Source organism: Scyliorhinus canicula, chromosome 15, assembly GCF_902713615.1.
Source record: "Scyliorhinus canicula chromosome 15, sScyCan1.1, whole genome shotgun sequence".
Classification (NCBI taxonomy): domain Eukaryota; kingdom Metazoa; phylum Chordata; class Chondrichthyes; order Carcharhiniformes; family Scyliorhinidae; genus Scyliorhinus; species Scyliorhinus canicula.
The window spans coordinates 145,861,090-145,871,136 of NC_052160.1; the positions used below are offsets into that span (position 1 = coordinate 145,861,090).

Sequence of the window (10,047 nt, forward strand, 5' to 3'; positions counted from 1 at the left end):
GCTCACTTAAAGATTGGGGTGTCCTTTCAAAATGGCGTCCCGATCTCTGAGGAGCCGGTCTGACTGGCGGGTTCAGCTCCCCAGTATTGAAAACATTTCTAAGGGCACGATTTAACTCATTGGGAACAGAGTCCCATTGCAAGCGCATTTAGCCGCGGGTTTCCCGGCGCTCGCAGCACTGAGAAACACAAGGCTATAAAACGTGACTTGTGGTTGATTAGGGGCTGCAACGGGGAACGTGGGGCCGAGGCCGAGCACACACAGCCCCTTTTGTACACTGAGGAGCTCAGCTCGCCAAGACTCCTCAATGGGGTGAGAGATCGGGAAATGCCCAACCTCCGAGTACCTCCCACCCCCAAGCCCCAACCTACACTGGGAGGGGAGTGACTCTGCCAGTGCCAGGCTCACACCCAGGTGGCACAGCCAGGCTCACACCCAGGTGGCAGTGCCAAGGTGTCCGAGCCAGGCTCGTAACCAGGTGGCAGAGCCAGGCTCACACCTAGGTGGCAGTGCCAATGTGCCCACCTGGCATGCACCTGGGGGCCTCCGATTCTCTGGGAGACCCCCACGAGTGCCGTTCCATGTGGTTCCTGTTTGTGGAGACCAGCACTAAGTGACATTCGCCCGAGGTCTCCGAGGCAAGAGAGATTGATCCCAAAGCCTCGGATAACTCTGGAATCTGCACATTAAAGTGAGACTAACTGTCTCACACTAATATGCAGATTAGCCGAAAAGTGATCAAGCTCACAGTGGGCAGGATTCACGTCGCAACATCTTGTGAGATCACGTTAGATCTTGCGATGCGTTGTGAGCCGAGTAGATCCTTGGAGCGGTGTCTCCTGGCTTTTATTGGCCATGCCGAGATAAGCTGCTTTCTGGGCACAGCGTGGCCATTGGATCGCGACCTGTCTGAGCTTGACCAGGGAGAAGCTCCATGAGGCTCAAAAAATTGTAGGTGAATTGAGGTCTGGATCACACTCAAATAAACAATGAGGACACCCCGTCAAAAGCGGCCAATATAGCAGTTAGAAATTTTTGGGGAGAGTCACGCCCAATGTTTTTATATAGTGAGAGACCAGGTGTCAAGGTGGCGCAATGGTTAGCACTGCTGCCTCACAGTGCCGAGGACCTGGGTTTAATCCCGGCTCTGGGTCACTGTCCGTGTGGGGTTTGCACATTCTCCCCGTGTCTGCGTGAGTTTCACTTCCATAACCCAACGATGTGCAGGGTAGGTGGATTGGCCACGCTAAATTGCTCCTTAATTGGAAAAATAAGAATTGGTTACTCAAAATTTATGAAAAATATAAATAGTGGGAGAGGAATTGTTTTAATGAATGCATTAATAGCAATTTACATTTGACCATGTTGAAGGTATTTGCTCCGCTTGCTTTCAGAGGCATAAGGGAGTTACAGCTTCAGGATTTTCTCAACCCGCGCCCCCCCCCCCCCCGCAACTATGCCGTCAATAATCCGAGCTTTTTAATTCACAATGGCAATGATTTACAATAAAACCTTCTGTTATGTTACTTTGTGTAATATATATATTACTCTTCTGAAGCAGCCGAGTTGTTGAAATGCTCAGTAGTCTTCTCGTGAAGGCAATCTAATTTATTGAGTATTATAACTAAATATCGTGAGTTCTTTTACTTAATACTCAATTAGTAAAACTAAGAAACAATTATAGAGATAACTAATTAAATTATACAACACAATGCTTTGATAACTGATAAAGTCTCTTTCTAGCTTTCCAGTCTGTTCTCTGCACTCCCGATGCACACTCCTTCAGAAAGAGCGGGAAAGCTATTAATATAGGTCCTGACAGTGAGACATCTAGTGTTCAATTGCCTGTACTAGCATTACATATATTGATATACAGAGATCACTACACCTTCCAGATGTGCACTGCTAATACAAGTGAAAATTGCATTTTAATTGACAGATTCTATACCGTGCTTCACAATATATTAGGGTGAACCATAATCGTTTAGTTTGAATCTGCAAACAACCAACTTTAAAAACTTTTTGAGGAAGTACCTCTATAGCCTGCGCTTTCAGGTGATGTCCATTTTGTTTCTTGATTCTCAACTTTGAATGACTTTGATCTTTGTTTTTCATTTTCTTCAGCAATCAATGCAGGTACCGCAGACGCCTCTTCATACCAGCAGGGTATTGAAGGAAGAGAAAGATCTATGGGAAGATGTAAAGGTAAAATGGGATTACTGTCCAGTCCTTAACACAACTGCCAGAGAAACCTGGCACATTTCAGGCTGTATTCATGGAAACACAGTGTAACATCTAATCGATCATTCACGCATCTCATTGCTGATTTCTTCACTGCCATTTTTTAAAATCCTGTCAATCATAGGCTCTGCAATATTGTCCACTGCAGGAATTTAGATTTTCCTTTTCTGATTTTAGCTGTTAGCTTATACAAAACCAAAACCAGTGAAGGAAAATTACAATCTGTTGTAGGATTTAAAATAATTGTACTGCTCATACCATCACTCAGTCCACATTAACTAGGAGCAAAATTCAAACCTGAGGTTTTTCTGACTTGACCCTTAGAACAAGAAACGAGTTCAATCTTGTGTCCCAGTTATTCTCCCTTTCCCAAGGTGACTTGCTTATTTGCCTCCCCTTCCTGCAAAGATGTACTTGTCTTTTCTGAGGGCGTGTCTGAGATTGTAAACGTGTTGCACAGAGTTTGAGGAACAAATGCAGGTCTTACCTGACTGTAGAATTAGGCCATCCAATTCCCCCAACTAACTGTCGAGTTATTTTATAAATTTCAATTTTTACTCTCTCCCGTCCAATCACTGTCATCTGGCTGCCAGTAGTCTCGGACTATTATGGTACAGACATGCCTTTCTGAATTAATAAGGTGGTCCCAATTCAGGAATTAGAAGTTGGGTAAATAATAGGGGTAAAATCAGCAATCCAGGTTTATTGTATGATTTTGATGAAGAACATTGAGCTCACCCAAGGAGGAAAGGCCCAGCCTGCAAAATAGTTTGTCCCTTGCCTGTTAATTCATAAAGATGTTAAAAGAGTAAAGGGAAGCGGTTGAGGTGGTTATAGTAAAGGTCCAGTCTGGTGATGCCTCAGTAACAACTTTCAGGTGCAATGCTGAAAGATGACTTTTCACCATTTTTGTTGCAATCACGTTAGCTATTTCACACAACTCTAGGGAACCACAAAATGCAGTTTATGTCTGTGTTTGAAACATGTTATAATGCGGTTTGGTACAAAGGCAATTTAATGTGTGATATTTGTGGACCCCCACCAAAGTTTCAAATCAATTCTCATTATATACCACTCGCTGCCTTAGCAAAATGATTAAAAGTTTTACAAAAGTCTAGAACAAATTTGCTGGTTTTGCCACACCAGTTCCGAAAGTTGCAAACACTTTGAGTGTGTCTACCATGGAGAGCGAGTATGGGATGAGGGAATTTAATTGAATTCTTGGTCAGGATTAAGGTCCCGTTGGAGCTGCAAGTTATTACCTCCCAACTGTATACCTGCAAAGCTCCTAACCCTGTGCACAAATCTGAATTACAAGGCACTCTCACCCAGGAAGGAAAGGAAACTTGATGATGGTTTATTGGAGGGTTGCTCTGATGTATCCCTCAGGAGCCAATTTGGAAGGGATTTTGCGCAGAGAATTGGGAGCAAGCCCCTGGCCAGTTCCTTTCAACTGGGACAATGAGGAGACAATCCTTGCAAAATGAGATGGGAACAAACAGCGCTATGTCGTATTTCTGTTATGCTGGTTCATAATTCTAATACAGTTTTCTCTCGTGACAGGAGGAAATGACCAGTGCCTTGGCAACCATGAGGGTTGACTATGAACAAATTAAAATCAAAAAGATTGAAGAGTCCTGCAATCCCTTGCTGATAAAAAGGAGAAAGAAAGCCTTAACTGCCCCAGCTCCAGCCAGCCACTAAGAACCAACATGGGGAAGTGCGCCAGGAAGTGGGCCTCATTAATTTTTAGAAAGTTATTTTTAAATGTTGCATGAAGTTCAGAAAAATTTAATCGGTTGGCTTTTTGGATTAAAAAAAATGTTTTATTTGAATTCTGCCTCTTGTGCTGAGGTGAGCTCTCTGTGGTGATACTACTAGCCAATATGTGGCCGGGTTTTTTTTAAACCAATGTAAGAGGGTTTGTCGGGAAGGTCATCTTGTGAATTCTGCGAAAGACTGACTCAGTCTTTCAACTGAATATTCCTTTGTGATTTTGTCGTTCTGTGTAAAGCTTATTTCGGAGAAACTTTGTTCATGCAATCTTGCAATTTGTCTTATTTGCAGCATTATTCGATTACTTTAAAACCATCTTGGTTTCGTGGGATTAAAATTTTGTGATTTTTAAAAATTCAAGATATTCATTATATTTGAACGTTTTTAACGCTAAAAGCTGTATTATTAAAAGCTTGCATTAATTTTTTTCATGGATTTTTAAACAAATTCGCAAAATTCATGAGATCCCCCATGAACAGAACAGGTTTTACAGTATTCCATTTCAGATGCAGCCTTGCAGTATCCATTTTATATCAAAAACTTTCAGATGTTTCTAGATGTGCCGTATTTTGGAGTTCTCAATGGTTTGACTATATTCATGCTCAGACCCTAAATGGTTAAATTAACCAAAATGTAATTGATTCTTCAGATTAGTTGGAATGTGGTCACAATTGGAACTTTTGCGATGATTCCCATTAATGCCTGGGAGGGATCTTTCTGTTCCTACAATCTGCCAGCAACTGTCTTAACTCCCATCACATCACATAAATGGATGCACATGACGTAATTACAAAATGCAACACTATTTTCTTTATAAGGCAGTACAAATAAACATCATTTCCCACTGGTAAGCATTAAAATACTGGAGAGCTATTCTTTACAAGGTCAAGTTTCTGGTTTCCCTGTCGTAAAGGTGAATAGTTGTCCCTCTGCTCTCTCAGGGGTAAATCTTATTGATGCCTAGCTCAAAGGGCTTAGGTTAGAGACGGGAGAAAAAGCTTTTTGAGTGTGGCTCCGATCACCTGTAGTGGAATGTTGAATTTGCCCATATTTGTCACTGAAATTATATAATTGGCTAAAATGCCTTGCTAGAATTTGAAATAATTACTTACCCTGCACCAAATATCCAGTAAATGTCTCCATTCAGAAGGAAAATGCACAGCAAAATAAAATTCTAAACTCTGATTGAGATGGTTCACAGAATATAACCCAAAGGTGTTTGTCCACTTGCTCATATTTCTTATGAATGTTTGTTTCAGCTGCTTCATTAGTCTTTGCGGCCGAATGCCAGTTTAAAAAGTTTGAAGTAAATTGTTTGGACTTGTTGGCAAATCCTTCTATAGCAAAATGTCTTTGAGGCAGAAGAGAGACAATCTGCCTTTCGAACTTTGAGAAACATATTTTTGTTCGTATAGTCAGAGTAGAGAGGAAATTCTAGTTTGAATATTTTGGCACCATCACAGCACAACAACACAAGTATATGTGAAACACTGAGGCAACATATTTTACATTTATCTAGTCAATACCACTGTGTTAACACCTCTTGAGGTCCCTGTGAATCAAGTGGCATCTCGTTAATTTCTGACCACACCACTGTCATCTGAGTACTTGGGAAATGAGCTCAGTGGGAGCAACCACTTTGCCCAAAAGAAGGGTTACTCCTTTTTCTCCCCAACATTTCAAATTACTTAAAGAAAAATTGTTGTAAATATTTCCACTTACAATAAATACTTTTTTAAAAAAGGTTTTTTTTTAAGTAGACGGAACTTAGTGAACTTGTTAGCTGGTAATGGTTGTTGACCGGTGAAGGGAAGCTGAACATTAGGGTTCGCAGCCTCACTGCTCTAATCCCATTGCAATGCCGCATGCATAGAGTCAGGGGGCAAGCCAGAACTTTGGAAACACACATTCATAAATTTGCTCACTACTTTTGGAAGCGTACAGGAGCTAGAACTTCTTACAGTCCGGGAATTAGTGCTTTCTCTACGATGCACTCCCAAGTTGTTAAGCCTGTGTCAACCAGCACCAAGAGTAAAGATCAAATAGATAAATTGGTATTGAGAACAGGCTATCTTCATTAACTTTTTCTTGAAACTTAGAGTACCCAATTATTTTTTCCAATTAAGGAGCAATTTAGCGTGGTCAATCCACCTCACCTGCACATCTTTGGGTTGTGGGGGTGAGACCCACGCAGACACGGGGAGAATGTGCAAACGGACAGTGGCCCGGGGCCGGGATCGAACCCGGGTCCTCAGCGTCATGAGGCAGCAGTGTTAACCAGTATGCCACCGTGCCACCTGGCTATCCTCATTAACAAGCATGGGCATCACCTTCTAACAGTCTCATCTATATTAAAGCCACAAGTTTTACTTTGTGAAACAATGTAGAAATATGCAAACCACATTCTTCAGGGTAGGGCTGTTAGTTTATGGCCAGGCTACCTACGCATCATCGTTTGTTGCCTATCAGTGCTAATTGAAAAGATAATAGCCATCTGCATCCGGTTAAGAAAATGACCCAAGATAGTGCAGCCTTACTTTTCTTTTAAGTTTTGTAGGTTGGTACTAATGCCTGATATTATAGAAACTCATGACATTTTTGCTCAAGGTGTTTTACCTAGTCTGGATTTGCTGAGTTTCTATGTCCAGTATGGACTTTGTTAGAGAGGGGATTGAAATCTTTTGTAAAAAAGTAACAAAATCAGCCATAATAGGACAGTGATTGTGCTCAAGAACTGGAAATCATTATTTGTGGGAACGAGGATTTGGAGTGGAATAAGAGAGAGTTTTAGATTTGTAGAAACAGAAATGTATCCAGTGAAGTATCTACTGACCATCAGAAGACTATTTTGTCTTGGAGCTTTGACAGTGTAGGCAATGCTTGTTAACTGGATCATCTGCTCACCACAAAATGTTTTGTCATATCAGAAACTGATCCTGCTCAAGCCTGGGTCAACAGCCGTGACAAGAGATTCAAACCTTTGTGGAAATGAATTGGCATTGAGGAGTTTTATTAGTTCTGTGTAGCTGGGCTCAGATGGCTAACAAGTAGGAGGGCTGTTGCAGATATTACAGGGTCAGTAGATCAGAGCGAGGGGCTGATGTGAACCAGAAGAAAAGGATTGGATAAGAAATGTTAAAGTTGGCCCCACTTCCGGTCTGCTGTCAACTTATGTTCACAATAAATGTTATCATTTTCTTTGTATCCTGAAGATCATAAATTCTTTAAGGCAATTAATTTAAACTTTGGCAAAAAAAGACTTAGAGAGCTAGCTGATTGAAATTGGGCCAGACTACAGTATTTTCCAAGAACTAATCATATCCACATCCTGCTCTGATCTTTCTGAAGGTCTAAAGCTTGAGTACTGAATCTGACAAATGGAATCCGAACTAAAATTGTTACTAGTTTCTGAAGAAACAGCAGAGGATTTCTGCGATGCCAGTCCACTCAAAAGAAATAACATCCTGAGCTCTCCAAAAACCTTCAAAGAAGATTCACTTTCCCCTCGTAACTCTTAATTTTCTTTACTGCTGTGCTAAGTGACAATACACGGTGCACCATGCGAAGGTGATCAAGTTCCCAGAGATTGCATCAAAGATTCTGGTAAGCATTTGAGGCAAAAGTGCGAATGTGGTATTGGTGCAAAAATGAATCTGGAATGGACAGGAAATGGGATTTTCAGTTATTTTCTTGTAATAGGCAACTTTCTGCATTAAAGAGTACAGAGCCAGCCATTGGATCACCGAGCGCTGTGTGAATAAATAAGGTACATCCACTTCAAGGAGGCTGCAAATCAGTGTTGTTTAATGAGCCAAGGCCCTTTGGCAGGAGGCATTGATCATTTGTCAGAAAATATCACATTAGAGCAATATTTTTCTAAATATCTGAGTGAATTATTGAGATGGAAAGTAATTAACAATTTATTTTTCAAAAGAGGAAGTATTATTTTTGACTACACTTTGTTCTGCTGCTGAAAAGTCCAAGAAATAATTAACACTTGTTAGCACAGTGAGACCCAAAGTACCCAGTATACACTGCAGAGCAGGGCCTAGCGGGCCGTGAAGCCTGTTCACCAACCATATAGACTTATTAAAGCTGCGCATTGTTTGTGAACTAGAGGCCACACCCAACACAGTGTGACCGGAAGAAGTAAGCAGTATTCCAAATGCAAAATAATTGCAGTATTTTTACGGGTAATCCTCTCCTGGTAATAGGCCTGCCGAGCACTCATCTCCCACCAATGCCTTGCTCTTCAGCCAATTTCTCAAAAAGATTTTTCTACTACGAGGGTTTCTCAGAATGCCCAGCGGCCTTTCCAAAACAGCTACTGCCTGTCATTTCAGCCCTGAACCCAGAGAACTGGCAGAGTTTACACTAAATTAATTCACCTTCCAGCCGAGCCTGGCTCGGTGCAGCGCAGACACAGCCAATTCAGAGTTTGTGTAGCTGGGTGCTACAGTATCAGCTCCAAGTGACGGCAGTCATTATGCCTGGAGTGGACAGGGGTAGAAAATGCAGCTGAGCCCCTTTGTGATCCAGTGTTTGCCCTCCCAGCATGCCGGTGGCATACAGGTGGAAATTGCGCCAATCAGGTACTTGTGTTAAGTAAAATGGACTGTACCAATCACTGAGTGTTAAACGTGATCACATTCTGAGCCAATACTTTGCTTTTGTGTCCCCTTCCTCTTTCCTTCCTTTGTACACACGCACAAGCCACAAGTGCTGATCTATATAATAGTTTAGTTTTATAAACACAGCTTGTATATAGCATTAAAATGGCATATAGCTACATGAAAACAATTAGAGGTTTCACTTGGGAAGAGACACATTCACTGAATCTCAGGACAGCTCGACCACAGGAACTGGACCATGTGTGTCTCCGATGGGGACCTGCAGGCGTATTTTACACTGAATTCACTTTGGGTGGCTTTTTAAAAATTTTGTGTTGTCTTCACTTCACATCTCCAAATTGTCATGCAAATTCGGGCGTCACAAGAAAGTTACATCAAAATGATACTTAATGTGAACTTTTGTGAGGAAGATGTGGAACCTTTATCGTGGGAGTCCCTACTTTAATCTAACCCACCTGCCACTGGTGGGTTGAGTTTTCATCAAATCCCCATTTACACCTCGTCCTTCTGGGAGAGGATTTGAACCGGATAACCAACCTGACCCCTTCCTGTTCCAGCTGGGCTTGTTTGGTGAAAATTAGGACTTTGGTTTTGGTCTGAATGTGACCCTGATCAGTGTTTATTGCTGTAAGCTGCTGTTTGAAATCTGAAAAGTCGGGTATCGAGGTTTTGACGAGCCGTATATTGACCTCCGCTTACTTCATACAACTGTTGAGTTTTGATTGCATTGTCCAGCTCTATTCTTTCTATATAAAATGTGTCTGAGGTATTTTTCACTACATCTATCAAATCACACAGGGGTATTTTTTCTCCTCTTTTCATTTACTATCTTAGACAGATTGGCATGTTACGTGTTATGTTCTGTGACTATACCCCATTTATACCACACTGTATTCAAAGATACAACCTTCAGCAATTAAAAAAATATATATTTATTCAATCCTTTTATTTTGTTCTCTTGTCTGTCTCTATTTCTGTTGATGTGGAGATGCCGGCGTTGGACTGGGGTGAGCACAGTAAGAAGTCTTACACCAGGTTAAAGTCCAACAGGTTTGTTTCGAATCATTAGCTTTTGGAGCACTGCTCCTTCTTCAGGAGAATTTATTTCTGTTGCAATGCTAAAATCAATGAGTAGATTGTCCAACAAAGAACAAAGAAAATTACAGCACAGGAACAGGCCCTTCGGCCCTCCCAGCCTGCGCCGATCCAGATCCTTTATCTAAACCTGCCTCCTATTTTCCAAGGTCTACTTCCCTCTGTTGCCGCCCATTCATATACCTGTCTAGATGCCTCTTAAATGATGCTATCGTGCCCGCCTCTACCACCTCCGCTGGTAAAGAGTTCCAGGCACCCATCACCCTCTGCGTAAAAAACTTTCCACGCACATCTCCCTTAAACT

The 10,047-nt window shown here is 41.7% G+C and overlaps 1 protein-coding gene across 2 annotated transcripts in view; it reads left to right on the plus strand.

Moving 5' to 3' along the window:
- LOC119978892 (MAP kinase-activated protein kinase 2) overlaps positions 1-9,588 on the plus strand; it is a 285,626-nt gene extending 276,038 nt beyond the window's left edge. For both annotated transcript variants that reach the window (XM_038820809.1, XM_038820810.1), the window contains 2 exons: positions 2,125-2,205; positions 3,805-9,588. In XM_038820809.1, the coding sequence (XP_038676737.1) occupies positions 2,125-2,205; positions 3,805-3,945 (222 nt within the window). In that variant the 3' untranslated portion in view covers positions 3,946-9,588. The remainder of the gene's footprint in view (positions 1-2,124; positions 2,206-3,804) is intronic.
- The last annotated feature ends 459 nt before the right edge of the window (positions 9,589-10,047 follow it).